This window comes from Tachyglossus aculeatus, chromosome 17 (genome assembly GCF_015852505.1).
Source record: "Tachyglossus aculeatus isolate mTacAcu1 chromosome 17, mTacAcu1.pri, whole genome shotgun sequence".
Classification (NCBI taxonomy): domain Eukaryota; kingdom Metazoa; phylum Chordata; class Mammalia; order Monotremata; family Tachyglossidae; genus Tachyglossus; species Tachyglossus aculeatus.
This window is the reverse complement of record NC_052082.1, coordinates 5033912-5059963: the sequence shown is the minus strand read 5'-3', so window position 1 is coordinate 5059963 and position 26052 is coordinate 5033912. Positions and strand designations below refer to the sequence as shown.

Here is a 26052-nt window from a genome sequence, read left to right as displayed (position 1 = left end):
TGTGACCTTGGGCACTTCTCTGAGCCTCAGTTACCTCATCTGTAAAATGGGGATTAAGACTGTGAGCCCCGTGTGGGACAACCTGATCACCTTGTATCCCCCCCCCCCCCCCCCGGGCTTAGAACAGTGCTTTGCACAGAGTAAGCACTTAACAAATGCCTTTATTATTATTATTATTATTATTATTAAAAGGTAAAGAGAGCAGGTATCTCATCCCCATTTCACAGATGGGAAAACTGAGCCACAGGGCAGTTAACCGACAGCAGCCAATGGCAGAGTTGGGATTAGGACCCAGGTGTCCTGATTCCCGGTCTAAGCTCTTTCCCATATGCTGTCTCTATAATGAATGTGTAAGAAACGGAGTTTTTCCGTGTAAGAGGATTTGGGAGTTAAAAGGGCATATATGCCTTTCCCTCCCCTTACAAAGTTAAAGGTGATATTGGAAAGATTAGTTTATGGTGATGAGAATGCGTCCCTTTTAAGAGCCCATAAAGAAAATGGAGAAGTATGGAGTTTGATATTGATCAGCTTGATGATAGTGCTGCTGAGACATCAATGTACTAACCAGAATGCCCTCTATAGTTTGCTAATTATCCTTTCTTCCTCCCTCGGTGCTATGGAAACAACTAAGGAATGGTAAAAGTGAAAAAAGAGCACAGGTTTGGGGATGATTGAATAATATTCTCTCCAACATTTAGTGGCTAATTATTATTCTTTTTCCCCTTTTATTTCTCCTAAATTATTCCTGCAAGGGTATTTCAAATGTATTTATTCAAAATCAGCACTTTTCAAATATTTGAAGGTCAGGCAGAGTTTAAGAAAAAATCTTTAGTCAAAAAGCTTTCAAAATAACCCTTTTAGGGCACAAATCGCCAGATGATGGCTACTCTTCAGAGAAGGAATAATGGACCCGGCGCGTTCATCAGGTCGGGAAGAGATTAGCCTGTCTTAATTACACCAGTGGGGAGAACTCGGCACCGTCGGAAGCAGCGTGGCGTAGTGGAGAGCGCGTGGGTCTGGAATTCAGAAGGTCACGGGTTCTAATCCCTGCTCCTCCAGTTGTCTGCTCTGTAGCCTTGGGCAAATCACTTAACATCCCTGTGCCTCAGTTGCCTTATCTGTAAAATGGGGACTAAGACTGAGCCCCATGTGGCACATGGACTGTGTCCAACCTGATTTGCTTGTATCCACCCCAGCGTTTAGTACCGTGCCTGGCACATAGTAAGCACTTAACAAATACCATAATTATTATTACTATTATTATTATGTCCATTGTTATCTAAGTCTCAGGAGGGTCAGCTCTCCAGGTGAGGCAAAGTCCAGCTAAGGCTGGCTTCATATGGGAAGAGAAGCAACATGGCCAAGAGGATAGAGTGCGAGTCCGGGCGTCAGAAGGACCTGGGCTCTAATCCTGGCTCCGCCATTAGTTTGCTGTGGAACCTTGGGCAAGTCCCTTATCTTTTCTGTGCCTCAGTTCCCTCATCTGTAAGATGGGGATTAAGAACAGTGCCTGGCACATAACAATGAACAAATACCATAAAAACCAAATGCCGTATGTTAATAATAATGATGGCATTTCTTAAGCTCTTACTACATGCAAAGCACTGTTCTAAGTGCTGGGGAGATTCAAGGTGATCAGGTTGCCCCACGTGGGGCTCACAATCTTAATCCCCATTTTCCAGATGAGGGAACTGAGGCCCAGAGAAGTTGTGACTTCCCCAAAGTCACACAGCTGATAATTGGCAGAGCCGGGATTTGAACCCATGGCCTCTGACTCCAAAGCTCTTTCCACTGAGCCACGCAGCATGGGAGTTAACTATCTTAGGACATATAATAAAGGGGCCAGGGTTTGAGGGGGTAAGTGCAGGGGTCAGCCTGTCAGAGGTATTCTGCAAACAGCTCGTCTGTAATAATCATTTTTGTACTTGGTAAGTGTCTTGGCTAAATATCATCAGATCAGCTAGAGTCCCTGTCTCATGTGAAGCCCACAGTCTAAGAGGGAGGCTTAAGAAGTATCAAATCCCCATTTTACAGATGAGGAAACTGAGGCACAGAGAAGTTAAGTGCCTTGCCCAAGCCGACAGAGCAGGCAAGTGGCAGAGCAGGGACTAGAACCTAGGACTCCTGACTCTCGACTCTCAGGCCCAAGCTCTTTCCATGAGGTTAGCAGCACCGTTGCAGACAGGAATCCATATGAGAGGGAACCACAAGGACTCTGAGGCAATCAATCAATCAATCAATTGTATTTATTGAGCACTTACTGTGTGCAGAGCACTGTACTAAGCGCTTGGGAAGTACAAATTGGCAACATATAGAGACAGTCCCTACCCAACAGTGGGCTCACAGTCTAGAAGGGGGAGACAGAGAACAAAACCAAACATATTAACAAAATAAAATAAATAGAATAGATATGTACAAGTAAAATAAATAAATAGAGTAATAAATATGTACAAACATATATACATATATACAGGTGCTGTGGGGAAGGGAAGGAGGTAAGATGGGGGGATGGAGAGGGGGAGGAGGGGGAGAGGAATGCGGGGGCTCAGTCTGGGAAGGCAAGGAAAATGGACTGGAATGCTCAGGATTCTGGGGTTTCAATGGACTTCCTAATGATATCATATGGAATGCCCAGGGAATCTGCTGGAATGTCTTCATGCCACATGCCTTTCCAGCTGAACTTTGTGATGTCATAAGGAATGGGAAAAGTAAGGGCAGTTTCCCTGTGCCCAGGGAATCTGCTGGAATGTCTTCATGCCACACGCCTTTCCAGCCGAACGTTGCGATGTCATAAGGAATGGGAAAAGTAAGGGCAGTTTCCCGGTGTCAGAGCGCTGAGATATCTGGAAACAGACCCGAGTTCAGCTGCGTTCTGACCAAAGCCGATCTGTATCTCCTTTCTTGCGTGATAAATGTGGTCAATGGGTTGGCAATATTCCTTGCCGGGTAGTTACTTTGGCTGTCATCATTATAACATTCCTGGCCACTATGCCTCATAAAGCCCTTATAAAAGGAATCATGGGTGTGTGGAGGAAAGGAGTGGTGGAGCAGAGAGAAGGGAAAGCTAGTTGACAGATGGCATGCCCAGGATTCAAAGCCTTAATCAGGCAGCTAATCCCCAGAAGCCACCGTAAGTGTGAAGGGTTATAATTGGGAAGGTTAGACTCTCCATTTTGATTTCCGCAAAAGATGTCAGTGCCGAGGAAATCACGGCGATAATTTGAGGGATTTAGATACCTGTCAACCGGCACTTGGTCCGAGGTGACTAAGTCTTTTCACGTGGGTTAACGAAGAGTTATTAAACCGAGCCACAGGCAGGGATGAGTTCCTGCACAGACGGTAATCGACCCCTCTTTGCTAATTTTAAAACTGCCCTAATTCCAATATGGGGAGGCCGACTTCACGTTTCCATCCCCGGTGATCTTTTGATCTTCACCTTTGAGATCTGATCTTGATCTCTTGGCTATATTTACTTTATCACTTAATTTCCTATGCCCGTACTGTGATCTCTTGCTAAGACAAACCCACTGACAAACCAAATCCCTCCGACTCTGGAGCGTGCATACTGCGAAAATAAATATGCCTAGTAGAAGCTATGCCCCACCCGCTCAAAGTGTAATTCAGAGATAAAATGCAATGATTTGGTCTGTGCACATATGCTATGGCAGATTAAAATAAATAGATTTATTAGGAGAAGTTGCAATTAGACCAGACTGCTTCTTGGGCCGACTGCACTTCATTTTTCATGGAAAAAAACAATTACAATTCAGTCCTAGAATACTTCATACTTGCAGAGTGTTTTATAGTCATTTTTATTAGTTATTGATCCAATAACTCCTTTCAGTAAAATAGTCTCCGATGGGGGATTAATGTGATATTCTCCAGAATTTTCACCTTGGGCTCTTATTGTGGATGTTCAGTAGGTGATTTATATGCATTTGGGAAGTGAGGGAAATTTTACAGAGGGAAAAGTTTTCTCCCTGGACGTAATTCTTCAGTGGTTCCCCGTGAGATGCAAAGCACGGCATTTAGCGTTCTCTGTGCTTTTGTGTTGCCTATTAATAACTACTTAGAGTGCGGCCCTCTCCCTCTGTAAGCGAAGAACAGAGGCTATTTGATCCTTGTAGCCTGTGTGGTCATGTTGGCTCAAACCCCTGTGGGAGGTCCAGGGCTCTAAGCCAGTTAAACAAGGAGGGAGTCACCCACCTCAGCGGTGGTAATGACGTGCGGGGATGAGGATAGAGTGAAGCAGAGACAGAGTGGTTGGTGAGGTCTGGGCGGTCATATTCCAAATGAGCTTGGTGCATTTCATCTATGTGCCCTTCTGAAGCCAGGGTGTATAGGACTCAGACGCCCTAACCCCCTGATAAACCCTGATTAATCCTAAACTGGGTCTTCTAACTGGGTCCGGACTATTTCTTTCGTGGCTGGGCCACAGTGACCCGACCTGGCCGCTGCTCAGACTCCGGCCTCCTCTGCTGCACTTGGAAGAGAACAGTGCCATTTGTCTTGTTCTTGGACAGCAGCAGGGGAAAATGAATGCGAAGGCAGCTTTAGCCTCTGCTTTGTCCCCCATTTAACTAAAAACTGGAGCTTGGTCGGGGGGAAGTTGCACCAAAATGGCTGGTATGTATCCTTCCTTCTAAATTCTGCTGGTGCTACCTGCTGCTTTCTACAAACTATGTCTTCAGGTGGTGTCTTTCTATTTCATTTTATTTTTTTTTTAACCTAGCTGAGAGAGAGTTGAGAGGTAGGAGGGTTTCATCTTGTGTGCATCATTGCAGAAGCCACCACCCATCTATCCATCCATCTATCAACCTGTTTGTCCGTCCATCCATCCATCCTTCTATTTATCCATCCAGTCACTCATCCATCCATCCACCCTCCCACCATGGTGCACTGTATTGGAAAGGAGATTTAGCAGGCTAGTGTTATCCTTTCATACCCCCCAAAATGTAACCCCCCTCCCTCCATCAACTTCAAGCCTTTTTCCACCTTGCTAAAATCAGAAACACAGGGAAATTGGTTATGGCAACCCTCTGGAGCCAACATGCTGAAGATATCCTTTTGAAATGCATCATCCAGTTCAGTATGAAATGCCTAGGTCGGTGCTTTGCACAAAGCTGGCACTCAACAAAGATTGATGGTCATGATGATGATGGATATTCTGGCCCAGTTTCTCTTTTAGAATCTTTCTTCCAAAGAACTTGCAGGAGCTGCAGATTTTTCCAGAATAGAATCTATGATGGTTATCACCATCCTTGCTTTTCCCATTGGGAAAGTGAAGTGGGAGGAAATTAAATAACTAGCTCGCGGCCACGCAGCAGTAGGGTATCCTGACTTTCAACCTATATCTCAGCTACAGAAAGCTATTTTAAGGTTGGACATAATAGTGTACAAACTAAATTCCTATCCCAAGGGGTGGTTTTGGAAATATTGAGGCGGATTCCTCTACGATCATTTAATATCCCGAGAATAGGGACAGTGCAGGCGAATTCTCTCATTTTCAGGACAGTAACTCTTTTCACTGGGCCAAGCTGCTTCACTGAGACATGGCCAGTAGAGATTCAAACTGAGTTATCTAGCACGCGCTCTGGTCTCTCCATGACCTGTTGGGTAGGGACCGTCTCTATTGAGCGCTTAGTACAGTGCTCTGCACACAGTAAGTGCTCAATAAATACGATTGATTGATTGATATACAGAATAGGCAGAATCTCAATCCCTGGATCAAGCAAATAATCCCTATCTTCCATGCAGAGTCTGAAGAATGCATTGCTCCCTCCCTTTTCCCACCACCACCACCACCACCACGAAGGGAAGAGTTGAAATGAGAGGAAACTTTGTGTGACTAGAAAATGCTGGTGGAGTCCACCACTAAAGGAAAAGATTTCTGGTCCTGAATTTCAGGGCAGAGAACTTACTTGAAGGAATTGATGATCGTTCTAGTGGCTTGTTCGATTCCAGTCTCACTCACTTGTCTTTGTCAATCATATCCAGCTGGGTGGCGAAATCCAGCTAGTGAGGAGGTCGCCATGGATGCAGCACAATTTGAAATGGACACAAAGTTGTTGTTGTTGTTTTCTTTTTCTACGTGCCGGACTTATTTACGGCCGAAAGGACGATAGCATAGTGCTGACGTTGCGTGGGAGTGCTAGACTGTAGGTTTCTTCTCTAGACTGCAGGCTCCTTGTGGGTAGGGAACATGCCTATCAACACTGCTGTATTTTCCTCTCCCAAGTACTTAGTAGAGTCATCTGCACACCGAAAACACTCAGTAAATACCACTGACGAATCTATTGGCGGTCTGACAACTGGACACTCTTCATTGTCGAGGGAATCAAAGCAGCGTGGCTCAGTGGAAAGAGCGTGGGCTTGGGAATCAGAGGTCATGAGTTCTAATCCCAGCTCTGCCACTTGTCAGCTGTGTGACTTTGGGCAAGTCACTTCACTTCTCTGGGCCTGTTACCTCATCTGTAAAATGGGGATTAAGACTGTGAGCCCCACGTGGGACAGTCTGATTACCTTGTATCCCCCCCAGCCCAGGGCTTAGAACAGAGCTCGGCACATAGTAAGCGCTTTAACAGATGCCATCATTATTATTATTATTTTTATGGTAGATTAGAAAGCTCCACCCTTGTCGTGTACCACTTGGTTCAACGGTCGCAAAATTCCCTAATACTGTGGCGAAGGAAGGGAGTTTATCCCTTCCCTTTCCACCGGATTCCACAGTCCCATTGGTGGTGGAGCTCTCAGCCACATGACAACAGCCCTATTTTCTTTCTTCATCCTCTCTGGGTTCCCACCAAATCTGGGGACTTGTCTTATGGACATCCCAGAATGCTGAGGAACTTTGATTCCACACTTGTCATCATCATCATCAATCGTATTTATTGAGCGCTTACTGTGTGCAGAGCACTGTACTAAGCACTTGGGAAGTACAAGTCCACTCCCCTCATCCCTATATTTTGATTATAGCCATGAGGGAAGGAGCAAACACAAAGGGATAATATCCCAACAGTCTATCTTCCAACGAATTGTTGTCCAGCCTAATGAATAGCAATACCACTGCCCACAACTTATGAATTCAGAGAGAAACGTTTGTTGCTTTACCTTCATTAGCTAGATTGGTTCTCTGTAGGTTTTTATTTTCATGGCTACAGAAACTAAGGGGGCCACTGTTTAAACCTGCAATGATTCTAAGTTTTACAGATGCTAAGATGGCTCTTCATTCAAATTGATACAATTGAAAGAAGTCACTTAGCATTCATTTTTTTTTCTTTTCTTCCAGATATCTCCAACATCTACTCTTCTTGACGTTAAGAACAAATTCCACAAAACTTGTAAGTCCTCTGCTTTGTCCTTTTGGGATCCCAGTTAAAGGCTTTTGAATTTTTGAATTAGGACTGAACTACTTAAAATAGAAAATTAGAAAATAGAAAGGGTGCATTTAAAATCTTCTTTTGTTGATAATGTACTCATTAGGCAGAAAATTTGACATATACTAATCAATCAATTAATTTTTTTTAATCAAATGCTTACAGTTTGCAAAGCACTGTATTCAACACTTGGGAGACTACAATACAGTGGAGCTGGTAAACATGATCCCTCCCCACAGAGCTCACAGCATAGTGGGAGGAGATGGACATTAAAATAAATTACACATAGAGGAAATGGCAGAGTGTAGGGGTATAATAATAATGATGGCATTTATTAAGAACTCACTATATGCAAAGCACTGTTCTAAGGGCTGGGGAGGTTACAAGGTGATCAGGTTGTCCCATGTGGGGCTCACAGTCTTAATCCCCATTTTCCAGATGAGGTAACTGAGGCACAGAGAAGAGAAGTGACTTGCCCAAAGTCACAATGCTGACAGTTGGCAGAGCCAACATTTGAACCCATGACCTCTGACTCCAAAGCCCAGGCTCTTTCCACTGAGCCACGCTGCTTCTCCACTGTTAGGGGCATTAATAATAATGATACTTATTACTTGAGCATTTAGTACAGTGCTCTGCACACAGTAAATGCTCAATAAATACAATTGATTGATACTGGTTAAGCCTTAAGTGCTTAGTACAGTGCTCTGCACACAGTAAGCGCTTAATAAAGATGATTGAATGAGTGAATGAATGAATGTGCCAAACACTGTTCTAAGCACTTGAGCAGATAAAAGTTGCTCAGGTTGGACACAGTCTCTGTCCCACATGGGACTCACACTCTTAATCATCCTTTCACAGATGAGGTAACTGAGGCCCAGGGAAGTTAAATGAGTTGCCCAAGGTAACTCAGCAGATTTATTGATGCCTGTTTACTTGTTTTCATGTCTGTCTGCCCGCTTGTAGACTTTAAGCCCCGTGTGGGCAGGGATTGTCTCTCTCTGCTGCTGAATTGTATATTCCAAGTGCTTAGTACAGTGCTCTGTGCACAGTAAGTGCTCAATGAACAAGATTGAATGAATGAATGAAATGGAGGAGCCAGGATTGTGGCTCAGTGGAAAGAGCCCGGGCTTTGGAGTCAGAGGTCATGGGTTCAAATACTGGCTCCGCTGATTGTCAGCTTTGTGACTTTGGGCAAGTCACTTCACTTCTCTGGGCCTCAGTTCCCTCATCTGTAAAATGGAGATGAAGACTGTGAGCGCCCCGTGGGACAACCTGATCACCTTGTAACCTCCCCAGCGCTTAGAACAGTGCTTTGTACATAGTAAGTGCTTAATAAAGGCCATTATTATTATTATTACTCAGGTCCTTATGGCTCCCGGGCCAGTGCTCTATCTACTTAAGCAACGCTGCTTCTAGATAGAGGAAATGGCAGAGAATAGGGATGTGGGCATAAATGCTGTTGGGCTGAGAGCAGGGTGAATTAACAAATGCTATTGTTAGTATTAATAATAATAAATTTAATCAATAATGCATAATATAATACATGTTATTCATATGTATTATAAATATATAGTTTATAATTCATAAATTATAACTAATCTAATTTACTATGTTTATTGACAGATGATATTTGTAATATATGATTTATAATTATGTGATATATAATATATTAATTTATGATATGCTATTTAAATAATAATATATTGACACCTGTCCACATGTTTTGTTTTGTTGTCTGTCTCCCCCTTCTAGACTGTGAGCCCATTGTAGGGACTGTCTCTATATGTTGCCGACTTGTACTTCCCAAGTGCTTAGTACAGTGCTCTGTACACAGTAAGCGCTCAATAAATACAACTGAATGAATGAATCAAATGCTTGGATCCACGTGCCTAGGTATTGCAGAAGGGAAGGTTATTGAGGGCTTCACAGACAACACAGGTTTTTGTAATTATTCAAAGTACAAGAAAGATCACCAGGAAAATAAAATGCACCCCCCAAAAAGTGCATGAGCCAGAATCTGAGATTTCATCTAATCTTTTAAATGTTTTTGCTTTCTGTTCCTGACACTAATGGCATTCCTGTTTAGTGGTTAAATGGAGAAATCTCTTAAACTCTTAACTGACTAGTGAATTTACACTGGAGGAAAAAACATGAAAATCCTTATCACTTGACTTAGTGGAAAGAGCCTGTGCTTGGGAGTCAGAGGTCATGGGTTCTAATACTGGCTCTGCTACATGTCAGCTGTGTGACTTTGGGTGAGTCATTTAACTTCTCTGTGCCTCAGTTACCTCATCTGTAAAATGGGGATTAAGCTTGTGAGTCCCACGCAGGACAATCTGATCACCTTGTATCCCCCCCAGTGCTTAGAACCGTCTCTATATGTTGCCAACTTGTACTTCCCAAGCGCTTAGTACACTTCTCTGGACACAGTAAGTGCTTAATAAATACAATTGAATGAAGGAATGAATGAACAGTGCTTTGCACATCGTGAGCGCTTAAATACCATCAGCATTATTATTATTATTATTATTGGGGCTGCCACATATGAACAATAGTATTTACTGGGGGCTTACTATGTGCAGAGTACAGTGCTTAGTACAGTGCTCTGCACACAGTAAGCACTCAATAAATACCACTGAATGAATGCAGAGCACAGTACTAAACACTTTTTTTAATTAAAAAAAATTCATGGTAATGATTAAAATGCTTGGTATGTGCCAGTCGCTGTACTAAGCTCTGTGATAGCTACAAGACAGTTACATTGGACATGGTCCCTTTCACACATAGGGTTCACAAAAGTAATTCCCCTTTTACAGATGAGTTTACTGAGGTGCAGAGAAGTAAAGTAACTTGCTCAAGGTCACCCAACAAACAAGTGGCAGAGTTGGGATTAGAACCAGAGAAGCAGCGTGGCTCAGTGGAAAGAGCCCGGGCTTTGGAGTCAGAGGTTGTGGGTTCAAATCCCGGCTCCACCAGCTGTCAGCGGTGTGACTTTGGGCAAGTCACTTCACTTCTCTGGGCCTCAGTTACCTCATTTGTAAATGGGGATGAAGACTGTGAGCCGCCCGTGGGACAACCTGATCACCTTGTAACCTCCCCAGTGCTTAGAACAGTGCTTTGCACATAGTAAGCGCTTAATAAATGCCATCATTAAATGCCATCATTAACCCAGGACCAACTCCCAGGCCTGTTGCTCCTCGGGGAAGCTTCACTTGGGAAAGTGCAAACAACAGAGTTGCTAGACACATTTTCTGTGTTGATATCCCACAGGTTGCAGCATCCTAAACTACACAATTAAGGATGTACAGAACAAGCCAGTGACACATTTTATGTGCAGAATGTAGTTCTGCAAACAGGAAGCACTCAAATACGACTGATCGAATGAATAGCATTCTAATGGGGAAGGCGGATACAAAATAATTTAGCTTATCAATCAATCAGTGGTATTTACTGAACACATTGTGTGCAGAGCTACGCTACAACAATATAACAGAGTTGTTAGACATATCCCCTGCCCACAATAAGCAAAGCAGCTAAAATTAAGAAAAGTCTATATCTTTGTTGGTTTTTTTTTCGTTAGTTTGCTTGTTTCTTTTCTGTACCAGCAATTTAGCTGCCCACAATGAGCAAAGCAGCTAAAATTAAGAAAAGTCTATATCTTCGTTGTTGTTTTTTTGTTAGTTTGCTTGTTTGTTTTCTGTACCAGCAATATAGCTTCAATACTTGGCAATACAACTCTTTAAAAGGTGCTATTGGGTAAAATACGTGTTTCCGATGTTTGCTCTTTTAAATGGGTCTTTTTAGAGTTCACCACGTTAAAGTCCAAGTTGTCTATTTCTAAGAGAGGAAGACAGGAAAAGAAAAAAAAACCCCACACAACACCTCATATGAACAGTATGGAAGGAATGAGTTCCATCTAAGGGTGTTTTTCAGTGTTTGAACACCATAGAAAGGAAGCACTGATTCAGCATGTAAGTGAGAAGATTGAAATAGGAGAAGCAGGATTTGTGATAATTGGCCTAGGAGGTCTGGTGGGGAATCGTAGCTGTGTTTGTTTTGATTTATACTGGTAACATACAGGGGTTTTAGATTCTTAGACTGTGGCGAAACATTCTCTGAAACCTACACACATTTTATTCCTTATGGGGAAACGGAGGGTAAGGCCGCTTTATTTTTCCCCCCCTCTGTGTTATATGAGCTCATCCCTACTTGTAGCAACTATGTTAATGGGATTATAGTAGTATAGGATTACTGATTTTATAAGTGTGTTCTGTGTCAAATACTACAGGCTGTAAGAAGTAACGAATCAAAGCTATTAATAAGCCAGACATAATGTTGGTTGGTTAGTAGAAATTCCTAGACATGAATGAAGTATTTGTAGAAGCTTTCCCAAGGCAAGTGGCTGGCAGTGGTGACTTGCTCACTTGCTAATTAGAATAAAAGAATGAAATAAGGACAGTTCAGTTATAATACACAGGTTGTGTTGGAAAATCTGGCATTAAGGAAAGCCCAAACTGTGCTAAGCACTATGCACATGCTCACAACTGTTCTCCTGTCCAACCTATTTGCCTGTAATAATAATAATAATAATAATAATGGTATTTAAGTGCTTACTATGTGCAAAGCACTGTTCTAAGCGCTGGGGAGGTTACAAGGTGATCAGATAATCCCACGAGGGGCTCACAGTTTTAATCCCCATTTTACAGAAGAGGTAACTGAGGCACAGAGAAGTGAAGTGACTTGCCCAAAGTCACACAGCTGACAGTTGGTGGAGCCGGGATTTGAACCCATGACCTCTGACTCCAAAGCCCACGCTCTTTCCACTGAGCCACACTGCATCTTGGATCCATACAAGTGCTTAGAGCAGAGCCTGGCACATAGTAAGAGCTTAACAAATACCATTATTATTATCATTATTACCATTATTATTATTAATTATCATTATTCTCCTTGCTCTGATTGCTCAGTATCCGAACAGATTTGCATCATTGGATTAAACATTCCCTAAATCCATGAATAGCATTCTAGTCTAGTCACAGGGAACATGTCAACCAACACTATCATATTGTACTCTCCCAAGCGCTTAGTACAGTGTGCAGCATCCACTAAGCACCTTATTGCTTCCTTTTATCTTGAGACAATATTGAGTCAGACTTGAGAACTCTCAACCTAATCTCTCCAGATGTGAAACAGAAGAAGGTAAACTGAGTCTGGACTTATTCATATTGTATAATGATAATAAAAATACATCATTAATGAAAATAATCATAAGAATGATATTTTGGCATTTCCTAAGTGTTATATGCCAAGCAGTATACTAGTCAGTCATATTTTATTGAGCACTTGCTGTGGGCAGAGCGCTGTACAAAGCAACTGGGAGAGTACAAAGTAACAATAAACAGACATGTTTCCCCGCCCACAATGTATTTACAGTCTAGAGGCACTGGGGTAGATGGAAATACAATCAGATAATATTGATGGCATTTATTAAGCGTTTACTACGTGCAAAGCACTGTTCTAAGCACTGGGGAAGTTACAAGGTGATCAGGTTGTCCCACGGGGGACTCACAGTCCCAATCCCCATTTTCTAGATGAGGTAACTGAGGCCCAGAGCAGTTTAGTGACTTGCCCAAAGTCACACAGCTGACATTTGGTGGAGCTGGGATTTGAACCTGTATATATATATGTATATATGTTTGTACATATTTCTTACTCTATTTTACTTGTACATTTTACTTGTACTTGTAGAGAAGCAGCGTGGCTCAGTGGAAAGAGCACGGGCTTTGGAGTCAGAGGTCACGGGTTCGTATCCCGACTCCGCCACATGTCTGCTGTGTGACCTTGGGCAAGTCACTTAACTTCTCTGAGCCTCAGTTACCTCGTCTGTAAAATGGGGATTAAGACTGTGAGCCCCACGTGGGACAACCTGATCACTTTGTATCCCCCCAAGCGCTTAGAACAGTGCTTTGCACATAGTAAGCGCTTAACAAATACCAACATTATTATTATTATTATTGTACATATCTATTCTATTTATCTTATTTTGTTAGTATGTTTGGTTTTGTTCTCTGTCTCCCCCTTTTAGACTGTGAGCCCGCTGTTGGGTAGGGACTGTCTCTAGATGTTGCCAATTTGTACTTCCCAAGCGCTTAGTACAGTGCTCTGCACACAGTAAGCGCTCAATAAATACAATTGATTGATTGATTGATTGAACCCATGACCTCTGACTCCAAAGCCCGCGTGCTCTTTCTACTGAGCCAAGCTGCTTCTCCATCAGATAAGACACAGTCCTTGTCCCACATGGGGTTTCCAGTCTAAGGGGAAAGGAGAAGAGATATTTACTTCCCATTTTGCAGGTGAAAAAACTGAGGCACAGAGAGGCTAAGTGGCTTGCACCAGGCTAGTTGTGTAGCTAGGATCGGAATTTATCCCTCCTGACTACCAATCTTGAGTTCTTTCCACTAAGTTAAAACATTTTTCAGACTGTCAGATGCTGCTACTAGTTTTCCAGTAGCAGAGGGTGTTTCTGAAGCCTGGAAGCACCGAGTTACACCTTTACTAAAAAGAGCTGACAAGGACTGAACAGAAGATTATGGAATGAGCAATATTGAGACTGTTCCATTCAACTCTGGGAACTTCAGTTCGTTCCGCACACTTGACAATGGAAAGTCACCAGCAGATGAAACCGATGATCTCAAGTATCTAAACTCTTGCAGTTTTCAAAGGACCGCAGCTGAGGCAGGGTCAAAGTTTTTTTCTTTAATAGTTTAAACTGCAGTCCAATGCCAACGTTCAAGTTTCAAAATTCAGTTTTCTTCTTTGGGGAGGTTTATGCCGCCCACCCCATGATTGGCATTCCTAGCAACACTGATTGAGACCCAGCTGAGACATTTATAATGATAATCAGATCTTATAATCAGATCTTATAATCAGATAATCAGATCAGATAATCAGATCAGATCAGATCTGATTATCTTAAGATAATCTTATCTTATAATGATAATCAGATCCCGGCTCCGCCACTTGTCAGCTGCGTGACTTTGGGCAAGTCACTTCACTTCTCTAGGCCTCAGTTCCCTCATCTGTAAAATGGGGATTAAGACTGTGAGCCCCCCGTGGGACAACCTGATCACCTTGTATCCCCCCCAGCGCTTAGAACAGTGCTTTGCACATAGTAAGCGCTTAATAAATGCCATTATTATTATTATTATTATTATTATTATTAACTCCCAGTGGTATCCAAGTGCTTACCATGTAGCAATCATTACGCTCCGGATTGGGTTAAATTCAAAATAATCAGATTGCATAGAGTCGGATCAGTATTTCTATTCCTAGAGAAGGAAATCAAGGACAAGAGACTGAAGTTTGTTTTTGTTTTGTTTTGTTTTTTTAATCCAGGTATAGCATGAGGTTTTATAACCATCCAAAGGCAGCAATGACAATGTAGGTGAATGCACAGATTCCTTTTTGGCTGTATATCCTTAAAATTATACATGTAACAACCATTCTAAAAGAGCTGTTAAAAAGAAAACCTCAGTTTGTCAACTATTCACGTACCTAAAGCATATGTAGACCGTGACTTTAATTTCCTAATTGCCCAACAAAACTTTCATTTTATTACAACATCCCTTAAATTCCTCACTTAACAGTTCCTGAATTCACCCTAGTGGTTAAAAATCTCAAAACCAAAAGGATCATAACATTTGTGGTATTTATTAAATTCTTACAATGTGCTGAGCATTATACTAAACCCTGGGGTAGATACAAGATAATCAAATCCCACGTGGAGCTCACAATCTAAGTAGGAGGGAGAACAGCCATTTCATCCCTATTTTGTCAAAGAGGTAACTGATATCAGAGACAATTAGTGTCTTACCCAAGGTCAAACAGACATGTGACAGAGCCAGGATTAGAACCCATGTCCTCTGATTCCCAGGGCCATGCTCTGTACACTAGATTACACTGCTTCTCAAAATTATGATAAATGTTTCAGGAAAATATATTATTGATAATTGTGACATTTGTTAAGCACTCACTATGTGCCTGGCACTGTACTAAGCATTGGGTAGATACAAGAAAATCTGATTGGACACAATCCCTATCCCACACAGGGCTGACAGTCAAAGTGGGAGAGAGAATGGATATTCAATCCCCATTTTAAAATGAGAAAACGGAGGTCCAGAGTAATTAAGTGACTTGCCCAAGGTCACCCAGCCAGTAAGTGGTGGAGCCAGGATTAATAATAATAATAATAATGACATTTATTAAGCGCTTACTATGTGCAAAGCACTGTTCTAAGCATTGGGGAGGTTAAAAGGTGATCAGGTTTTCCCCCGGGGGGCTCACAATCTTCATCCCCATTTTACAGATGTGGTAACTGAGGCTCAGAGAAGTTAAGTGACTTGCCCAAAGTCACACAGCTGACAATTGGCTGAGTCGGGATTTGAACCCATGACTTCTGACTCCAAAGCCCGGGCTCTTTCCACCGAGCCATGCTGCTTCTCCAATTAGAACTTACGTCCTTTGACTGTCAGGCCTGTGCACTTTCCTCTTTATTTCTTCTTTACCCCCATTTTCTTCTTTCTCTTCTTGATTTCTTATTTCACTCTCTCTGTAGAAGCTCTCTAAATTTTACATATTGCTCTCTTCCATTCCTTTGGGTTTTGCTCTTTCGTTTTCCTAAAACTTTTTCTCCCGTTATGCCATTTTCCTCTTTGTTATCATAAGCTTTCTTTGATATCCTCATCTTAAACCAGTTCTTTGGTGGGAACAACTGAGAGAGAAAACTACCACAAATACAATTAAGGCAGCAGCTGGGGGAAAATGCAGTGGTTTTCATTAAAGTGAGATTTTCTTTCAGGATCCTCTGGTGTACGTTTTGGATAGATTTTTGTACGCTTTTTTCGTTTGTTTCTTTGCCTTCGGGTAGCTTGAAATTTCATACCTAACTACCTAATCTTTTTCTCTCTCACATTTAAAGTCTGCAAAAGACAACTTTCACAGTTGTTCTCTCTCATTCTGGTTGCAAACATATACACACAGACACTTTCTTTCAAGGTGTCTTTGCCTAATCCAGAGGGAACCAAGGGATATTTCAAGGGACTAATTTCATCAGGGAAGATGACAAATCCAAACCTTGCATAATCAGGCCTTCTAGACCGTGAGCCCATGTTGGGTAGGGACCATCTCTATATGTTGCCAACTTGTACTTCCCAAGCGCTTAGTACAGTGCTCTGCACACAGTAAGCGCTCAATAAAAATGATTGATTGATTGAATGGCATGTCAGGTGCGAACCATCGAGTCTCACCAATTAACTGAGCTCTAGGCCAATCTCCACTTTCCCGGGAAGACATAAACCATCTATCTGTCCCATTGGTTTTCATTTTATATTATTAATATAATAATAATGATGGCATTTATTAAGCACTCACTATGTGCAAAGCACTGTTGTAAGTGCTGGGAAGGTTACAAGGTGATCAGGTTGTCCCACGGCAGGGCTCACAGTCTTCATCCCCATTTTCCAGATGAGGTAACTGAGGCCCAGAGAAGTGACTTGCCCAAAGTCACACAGCTGACAATTGGCGGAGCCGGGATTTGAACCCATGACCTCTGACTCCAAAGCCCGGGCTCTTTCCCCGGAGCCACGCTGCTTCTATCTATTCTTTGCTTGATTTCTGTCAGTCTGTAGGCCAGTAGTGAGTGATCCTGTATTATTCTCTGACAACCCCGACTTTACTAAGTTTTCCAGCCTATTTAAGACTGCAATGCCGAAGACGTCCCGATACACACCCATTAAGGAAAAAGGCAGTTGAGTCTGAGCTGTGTGAAGCAAGGTGTCTCTTCAGTGAACAAGTAGATCCCTGGATAAGAATGGAGAAACAGCCATAGAATTAGAAGACCAACAGCAGAGTGACTGAATGGGCAATAGCTAATGTATTATAACAGGTGTAATACATCTAAATGTGGATGTATTCTAGACTGTGAGCCCACTGTTGGGTAGGGACTGTCTCTATATGTTGCCACCTTGTACTTCCCAAGCGCTTAGTACAGTGCTCTGCACACAGTAAGCACTCAATAAATACTATTGATTGATTGATCTAAATCCCTGCCCCAAGTCTTGCTGGGCCTAGCCAACTATGGGCTCCCAGATCCAAAGGAAGTGGTTGAAGGCTGAATGACCAGAGGGACAGAATTTACAATGTACTGCCTGATATACCAAATCTCTAAAGGAGGCTCCTGAATTGATAACAGATGACAATAATGACTGTGACATTTGTGAAATACTTAATATTTACCTGTATATATGTATACGTGGTTGTACATATTTATTACTCTATTTATTTATTCATTTATTTATTTTACTTGTACATTTCTATCCTATTTATTTTATTTTGTTGGTATGTTTGGTTTTGTTCTCTGTTTCCCAGAGTACAGTGCTCTGCACATAGTAAGCGCTCAATAAATACGATTGATTGATTGATTAATATTTGCCAAATGCAACATGGAATGGAATTAGAGAAGCAGCGTGGCTCAGTGGAAAGAGCCCGGGCTTGGGAGTCAGAGGTCATGGGTTCTAACTCTGGCTCCGCCAGTTGTCTGCTGTGTGACTTTGGGCAAGTCACTTAACTTCTCTGTGCCTCAGTTCCCTCTTCTGTAAAATGGGGATGAAGACTGTGAGCCCCATGTGGGACAACCTGATTACCTTGCATCCCCCCCAATTCATTCATTCATTCAATCATATTTATTGAGCACTTACTGTGTGCAGAGCATTGTACTAAGCACTTGGGAAGTACAAGTTGGCAACATATAGAAATGGTCCCTACCCAACAGTGGGCTCACAGTCTAGAAGACTGCTTAGAACAGTGCTTGGCACATAGTAAGCGCTTAATAAATTCCATCATTATTATGGATACAAGATAAACAACTCTGATAGTCCCTGTCCCACTGTCTAAGAGGGAGGGAGAAGAGGTATTGCACCTCCATTTTATAGATTAGGAAAAAGAAACCTAGAGAGTCAAAATGACTTATCCAAGGTAATAATCATAATAGCAATGGCATGTATAAGCACCTACTATGTGTCCAGCATTGTTCTAAGTGCCGGATAGCTATGAGTTAATCAGATTGGACCAAGTCGCTGTCCCATATGGGGCTCACAGCCTTGGTCGCAGAGCTGGTAAGTGGCAGAGGAAGGGTTTGAAAAGAGTTATCCTTATTCCTAGTCCATTAAGCAACACTGCTTCTCACGGTGAGACCCAAGAAGGAAACAGAAATCATTTCACTTGGAAGTGCTTCAGTTTCAAGGGGTCAAGGAAAGCCCCTGGAGGGGTAAGGTCTGCTTTGCCCAAGGCATTAACTGAGGAGGAGGACTTTGCTAGGCTATTCAAATTTCAGAAATTCCAACAGATCTGTGAGTAACAAGGGGCTCTCGAACTGGGGCTTTTTGAATACGCAAAGTCAACTGACCAAACTCAGAATCGGCCGACCAATTCCCTGTTTTTTTGGTTGGCTTTTATTTTGCATCACCCAATCTTGCATCTAATTAAATCTGTCAGGATGGATGCCTAGGAAATCATGAATATGATTTATTTACCACAACATCTCCTACTGGGTGTCTGAATGATGGTCTCTGAGTCTCATAGCCAACTTGTAGTGTCAAGAATAGTGAACCAGCCAGCAAGAACCTACAGGATTTTCAGCACCACATAATAATAATGATGATGTTTTTGTTAAGCGCTTACTATGTGCCGAGCACTGTTCTAAGCACTGGAGAGAACTATCCACAGAGGGAGCCTCAGAGGAGTGGAGATATTCTCACTGTTGCATTTAAAATTTGAAGTCATTTCTTTATTGTTTCAAAGATAAGTTTTATCACTGCTATAAGCCATCCTCAACCCCCTCTGTCCCTCTCCCAATCTCCCCGCTTTGTCCATGAAACCTGGTTTCTGGGAGTTTCAATACACGATTTTAGTTGCCCCAACTCCCTCCTCTTCCTCCCATTTTCTGCCTCTTAGACCAGCTAGGTTCTTTTTTTTCATTTTAGTGAGGAATTTTGAGCCACTGGGAGCTTCAACTCTGAAGGGGCCTCCTTAAAAGTGAGATTGGCATTATGTTAATGTGATTTATATGTTTGTACATATTTATTACTCTATTTTACCTGTACATATCTATTCTATTTATTTTATTTTGTTAGTATGTTTGGTTTTGTTCTCTGTCTTCCCCTTGTAGACTGTGAGCCCACTGTTGGGTAGGGACTGTCTCTATATGTTGCCAACTTGTACTTCCCAAGTGCTTAGTACAGTGCTCTGCACACAGTAAGTGCTCAATAAATATGATTGATTGATTGATTGATTTAGAAGGGCTCTGTGGGGTTTGGGTTTTCCCCTTCTCATTGACTGTCACCCTATTTAATCTGTTTTCTCCCCCCACACCATTTAGCTTTTCCACTTCTCACTGACTCTGTCACCCTATTTAACCTGTTTTCTCCCCGACACCATTTAGCATGTCCCCTTCTCCAATTCCTCCCCTTGTCTCTCCTTTTCTTTGATTTTTCTCCCATCCCTATTCCTCTTTCTTTGCATTCAATCATTTAATCAATGACATTTATTGAGAATTTCTGCATTCTATTAAGTGCTTGAGAAAGTACAACTGCCGCAGAGTTGATAGATACAATCCCTACCCACAAGGAGCTTATAATGTAGAGGGGCAGATGGACATTAAAATTAATTACGGACAGGGGAAATGGCAGAATGGAAGAATATACACACAGGTGGGGTGGGCTTGAGGAAGCGATGAATATTAAGGGGTTTGAAACCAAGTGCTTAAGTAATGCCACCATTAAGCTCCACAGGGATGTTCTCTTGGAGAATATGTGGCTTTAGGAGGGTTTTGGAGGTGGGAATATATGATATGAAGAGGCAGGGTGTGCCAAGCCAGAGGGAGAACATGGGCTAGGTTCTCAGCAACAGGATAGATGAGCTCCTGTATCTCCCACTCTCTTCTCCTTCCATTTTTTTTCTTCTTCCTTTTCACTCGATTTTGTTTTACCCATTATCCCAGCTTAATCTTTGTCCTTAACAGACACCCGCTAAGACACAGGGGCATGCACGCAAACACAGACACACACACACCAACTTTTGTTTTCAGAATAACCCTTTTCACACAATTCAGCCCTCCCCAAAACTCTATACTCACATATGGCTCCATTCATTCGTTCATTCATTCAATCGTATTTATTGAGCAATTACTGTGTGCAGAGCACTGTACGAAGTGCTTGGAAAGTACAAGCTGACAACATCTAGAGGCGGTCCCTACCCAACAACGGGCTCGCAGTCTAGAAGGGGAAGACAGACAACAAAACAAAACATGTGGTCAGGTGTCAAGTCATCAGAATAAATAGAAGTAAAGCTAGATGCACATCATCGACAAAATAAATAGAATAGTAACTCATACGACAGACATACATAAAGCGCAAAACTTGAGCTACAATAATGATGATGTGAATTAAGTGCTGCTTCTGTGTCGAGCACTGTTCTAAGCATTGGGGTAGATATGAAGTAATCACATTGAACATAGTCCCTACCCCACACAGGGCTCACAGTCTAAGTAGGAGAAGGATGGGTATTGAATCACCATTTTACAGATGAAGAAACGGAGGCACAGAGATGTTAAATAACTTCCCAAGGTCACAGAGAAAGCAGGTGGGGGAGGCAGGATTAGAATCCAGGTCCTCTAATTCCCAGACCCTTCTTCTTCCCACTAGGCAACACTGGTCCTCTAGATTGAGGGCTATCCATTCCATTGCACTCTCCCAAGGGCTTAATATGGTGCTCTACATACAAGAAGGTCTCGGTAAATAGTACTGATTGATTGAGACTCAACTTTCTGATAGTTTATTTCCCTTTCAAATTTATTTTTGAGACAAAAAGGAAAACAGCATGGCCTAGAAAATAGAGCCGGGGCCTGGGAACCAGAAGGACCTGAATTCTAATCCAATCTAGTCTGTAACTCATCTGCTGGGGTGATCTTGGGCAAGTCACTTAATTTATCTGTGTGTCAATTACCTCATTTTAAAATGAGGATTAAGACTGTGAGCCCCATATGAGACAGGGACTGTGTCCAACCTGATTATCTTGTGTCAGTGTTTAGTGCAATGCCTGGCACACAGTAAACTCTTAACAAATACCATAAAAAAGCATCATGGAAACTGGAGCATAAAACCAATACTTGGGGGTGCCCAGGTTTCTTGTTGCTTTTAGAGGGTTTTAGCTTCTGATCATTCATTTATTGTGATTTATTGGGCACTTGGGAGCATGTGGAAAGAGGAAGAGACATAGTTGCTCTATTTGAGGAACTTATATATTCTTTTCAATATTGAACCAATCCATCAGTACTATTTATTAGGCATCTACTCTGTGCAGAGCACTCTACTAAGCTCTTAGGAGAGAGCAATAGAAGTAGAAATCACAATCCCTGACCCCCAAGAAGTATATTATCTACTGGGTGGGGTTAAAATCAACATCCTTTCTCAAAATATTCCCCACCAGTGATTCTAGTACATTCACAAAACAAACTCAAATGTTGTGTTTAACCACCCATCGTAGCTGTTAAGGAGCTCGGGGATTTTTCCCGAGTTGTGAGGGTGATTGATGATGGATTTGGACCTGAAGGGTTAAAAATGAGCTAGACAAATCTGTAGAGAAGCTGTAACTATCTTGCCTGCCGGCATAACCCTAGGCATTGAACACATACTGAGATGGAAATGCAGTTCTTACAGAGAGAACTATATTTCAAAGCTATCCTACTATGCTACTCAATATGTACTATTAATCACCAAAGGTTAGGATTAAAGCCTACAGACCCATTCTTTGCATTAATCCTCTTCAGATTTCCTATTGTGAATGTATGTAATGAAATAGGGAAGAATTCCATTTTGTTGTCTCCAAGTCTTTTGGTGTGCATTTAAAGGGGAAGCCTCTAAGCTATTGAGGAGAAGTTTCCATTAGGATAAATGAGGGACAAGGTCTTTTAGAAAGCCTTGGCCAGTGAAGGGACAGGTTTTCATCAATCAATCTATCTGTCAGTCGTATCTATTGAGCACTTACTGTGTACAGAGCTAGGGAGAGTACAAGACAACAGAATTAGCAGATACGTTCCCTGCTCATAATGAGTTTACAGTCTAGAGGGGGAAATGGATATTAATATTAACAAATAAGGAATTTGTAATGTGATAATAATAATAATAATAATAATAATAATGGCATTTGTTAAGCACTTACTATGTGCAGAGCACTGTTCTAAGCGATGGGGGGGGATACAAGGTGATCAAGTTGCCCCACGTGGGGCTCACAGTCTTAATCCCCATTTTACAGGTGAGGTAACTGAGGCTCAGAGAAATGAAGTGACTTGCCCAAGGTCACACAGCAGACATGTGGCGGAGGTGGGATTCGAACCCATGACCTCTGACTCCAAAGCCCGTGCTCTTTCCACTGAGCCACGCTGCTTCTCAATGATGGCATTTGTTAAGTGCTTATTATGTAATAATAATAATAATGGCATTTATTAAGCACTTACTATGAGCCAAGCACTGTTCTAAGCACTGGGGAGGTTACAAGGTGATCAGGTTGTCCCACGGGGGGGCTCATAGTCTTAATCCCCATTTTACAGATGAGGTAACTGAGGCACAGAGAAGTGAAGTGACTTGCCCAATGTAACACAGCTGACAACTGGCAGAGCCGGGGTTTGAACCCATGACAGCTGACTCCAAAGCCCGGGCTCTTTCCACTGAGCCAAGCTGCTTCTCTGTACAAAGCACTGTTCTAAACGCTGGGGAGTATACAAGGTGATTCATTCATTCATTTATTCATTTAATCACATTTATTGAGTGCTTACTGTGTACAGAGCACTGTACTAAGCACTTGGGAAGTACAAGTCGGCAACAAATAGAGATGGTCCCTACCCAACGATGGGCTCACAGTCTAGAAGGGGGAGACAGACGACAAAACAAAACTTGTAGACAGGAGTCAAAATCATCAGAACAAATAGAATTATAGCTATATGCACATCATTAACAAAATAAATGTACAAGTAAAATAAATGGAGTAATAAATCTGTACAAATATATACAAGTGCTGTGGGGAGGGGGAGGAGGAGGAGGTTGTCCCACGTGGGAATAACAGTCTTCATCCCCATTTAACAGATGAGGTAACTGAGGCTCAGAGAAGCTAAGTGACTTGCCCAAGGTCACACAGCTGATGACTGACGGAGCTGGGATTTGAACTCATGACCTCCATTGAGCCATATGTATATAAATGCTGGGGAAGCCAGAGAATGTGACTGCTCTCTCAAGCACTTAGTATAGTGTCTTGCACATAGTAAACACTCAGTAAATACCAATGATTGATTACTGATGCTAATCTTATCGAGCATAATGGATCATTTTAGAGTTGGCTTTATATTTACATTTTAGAGGGGGCTTTCTCAAGACCACTGAGGCCGTGTTTCTTGTGTTTTGGGTTTTTAATCCAGAAAACCTCAAGGTGCAGTACACCTGCAATTGATTTGCATTCAGCCAGACACCTCCATTACTGATGCATTGAATGTTACGGGAGAAAAATCTATTTATAGCACCCGGCTCTACGTCCTGTTTGGATTTGAATGTGTGACGGTTCACTGACATTTTCAACCTTGACAGGAGAAAGATTTCTGAAAGCAGAGAAAGATGGGTCATTTCACGATAATAAAAAGGGCTGGGGAGAAACAAAACCTGGGGACATTTAGAACATGGAGAAAAAAGAAAATCAAGGTTGTCGCTGGAACTTGAATGGAAATGTATCTTTTTTTTTCCCTTTTTGGCAGCTGTTGTATCTGATTTAATTGCTTCATTAGTAGGATTCCAGATATCATTTATGATGAGTAATGTAATGTAAGAAGCCAGTGAACCTAAGGAAAAGTGGCTTGCAGCGGAACTCTTCTTTGTTTTCTGGGATTTAGCAAGAAACTAAGCTCCACAGTCATGCATCACAAAGACACCCGATGTAAACAATCTAAAAAAAAAAGCCCACGCTGTTCTTGAGATGCTTCATTAGGAAGAGGAGATTTCATATCCCGAACTGTTTGTTCTTTTGCGCTTTCTGGTCTTTGTCGTGGCTTAAAATAACCAATTGGCTAGAGAGAAGCCATCCTTCATTTTTCAGAATAGCTAAGTCCGTTTCAGCTCAACTGACTCCCCTTAAATGCACACTAGATCCAAGCATATTGCTTCATCTTAAAATATGGAATGGATTTGTATTAAGCCCCGTGTTCTTTAATGGGGTTTGGGCTAAAAAATAGGAAAAGTGGGGTTAGTAATGATCACATCTCTCTAGAAATGAAACAAAGAAGTGTCTCTTCCTGGCTTATTAATAGCATTCTGTAGCATCACTCAGGCCTTGCATCAATTTGCCCGCTCTCCAATGCAGCCCAATTTCTTCTCTATGCATGCATACTTAGTATCTAAGTCACTTAAGTTCTCAGATTTTCCATCTGAAAAATAGGGAGGTGGTACTGCAGCCAAGTGGAAAAGGCCCAGGCTTGTAAATCAGAGGACCTAGGTTCCAATCGTGGCGAACAGTTCGCCAGCTGTGTGAACTTGGGTAAGTCATTTAACTTCTCTGGGCCTCAGTTATCTGTAAATGGGGATGCAATAACTGTTCGCGTTCTCCATTTGTGTGGGACCCATTGGGCCAGTCTGACGGGCTTCACCTTTGCATTCTTCCACATGGTCATCCAACTTAACTCTCTCGCCCCCTCTGCTCTCGACTCTCTCCTCTCAAAGTTTCCTTCCACCCCCCCGGGAACCCCCCCCCAAGCACAGTGCTGGTCTGTTCTCCAGGTTCACCTCTTCTCTGAAATTCCCTCGTTGGTCTGCTGCTCCGTATGGGGACAGAGCTCTGGCTCTGGGCCCTTGGGCAGATAACCCGGTTGAAAAATGGGACCTTCAACCTTCAAAGCCTATCAAAGACAGTCTCCTCCAAGAAGCCTTCCCTGACTAAGCCCTCCTTTCCTCTTCTCCCACTCCCACTCTGCGTCACCCTGACATACTCCCTTTATTCACTGCCCCCTGCTCCCAGCCCCACACCACTTCTGTACATATCTGTCATTTATTTATTAATGAATTAATATATTAATGTCCATCTGCCCCTCTAGACTGGTAAGTTTGTTATGGTCAGGGAATGTCTTCGCCATTATTATTATTATTATTATTATTATTATTATTTATCATTATGGGCAGGAAACATGGCTACCAACTCTGTTATGATGTACTCTCCCAAACACTTCATACAGTGCTCTCCACACAGTAAGTGCTCAGTAAATACCATTGATTAATCCATTCATTTTGGCCCACTTCCTATTTCTGCCAATGACTTTCCCTACTGTTTTACATAAACCTTTATAGCCTTCCCCTTACACCCTTTTCCCCAATTACTTAAAGTGCCAAAGCACCTTAGCGATGCATTTTTAGGGTTAAAGGCTCACTGATGCTCAGCTGTGAGGTTTTTTTTTTCATAAAAGATGCTGTTTAAACACAGAGCAGCATGATTGTTCCAGAAGGTATTTTCCCATCCAAAAGGCATTAGAGCTTTTCTCTAGCCTCATTTTGAGATGCAGGAAGCATGCAGTCGGTGTACTCTGATACTC

The 26052-nt window shown here is 42.2% G+C and overlaps 1 protein-coding gene across 2 annotated transcripts in view; it reads left to right on the top strand.

Annotated features, from left to right (window-relative positions):
• TECRL (trans-2,3-enoyl-CoA reductase like) overlaps positions 1-26052 on the top strand; it is a 139244-nt gene that overhangs the window by 22070 nt on the left and 91122 nt on the right. For both annotated transcript variants that reach the window (XM_038759764.1, XM_038759763.1), the window contains exon 2: positions 7289-7340. In XM_038759764.1, coding sequence (XP_038615692.1) covers positions 7289-7340 — 52 coding nt within the window. The remainder of the gene's footprint in view (positions 1-7288; positions 7341-26052) is intronic.